The 344-nt window shown below is 68.9% G+C and overlaps 1 protein-coding gene across 1 annotated transcript in view; it reads left to right on the top strand.

Annotated features, from left to right (window-relative positions):
- UPP1 (uridine phosphorylase 1) overlaps positions 1-344 on the top strand; it is a 5518-nt gene that overhangs the window by 4398 nt on the left and 776 nt on the right. Inside the window, exons 5-6 of the mRNA XM_014530521.1 lie at positions 1-34; positions 225-340. Coding sequence (XP_014386007.1) covers positions 1-34; positions 225-340 — 150 coding nt within the window. The remainder of the gene's footprint in view (positions 35-224; positions 341-344) is intronic.

Genomic DNA, 344 nt, shown 5'->3' with positions numbered 1-344 from the left:
GGCAACACCTTGTGCACCCTGGACTTCTACGAAGGTGCTGGGTGGGCTGTCCCTGCGGGAGGGAGGGAGGTCTCACCGGTGTGTCCATGTCAGGCCCCACGCCTGCTGGGAGTGGCGGTTTGGGCTCCAGGGCAGGTGGGTGGAGAGGGGGTGGGGGGGTCGAAGCATCCCTGCGCCCTGGCGGGGAGCACCCCGTCAGCATGGCCCTCTCCTCGTGTCTGCAGGGCAGGGCCGTCTGGACGGGGCCCTGTGCTCCTACACGGAGCAGGACAAACAGGAGTACCTGCGGGCGGCCCACGCGGCCGGCGTCCGCAACATCGAGATGGAGTCGTCTGTCTTGGCCG

The sequence above is a fragment of the Myotis brandtii genome, unplaced genomic scaffold (assembly GCF_000412655.1).
Source record: "Myotis brandtii unplaced genomic scaffold, ASM41265v1 scaffold743, whole genome shotgun sequence".
Taxonomy (NCBI): Eukaryota; Metazoa; Chordata; class Mammalia; order Chiroptera; family Vespertilionidae; genus Myotis; species Myotis brandtii.
The sequence above is the reverse complement of the archived record's forward strand: the minus strand, read 5'-3'. Positions and strand labels throughout refer to the sequence as shown.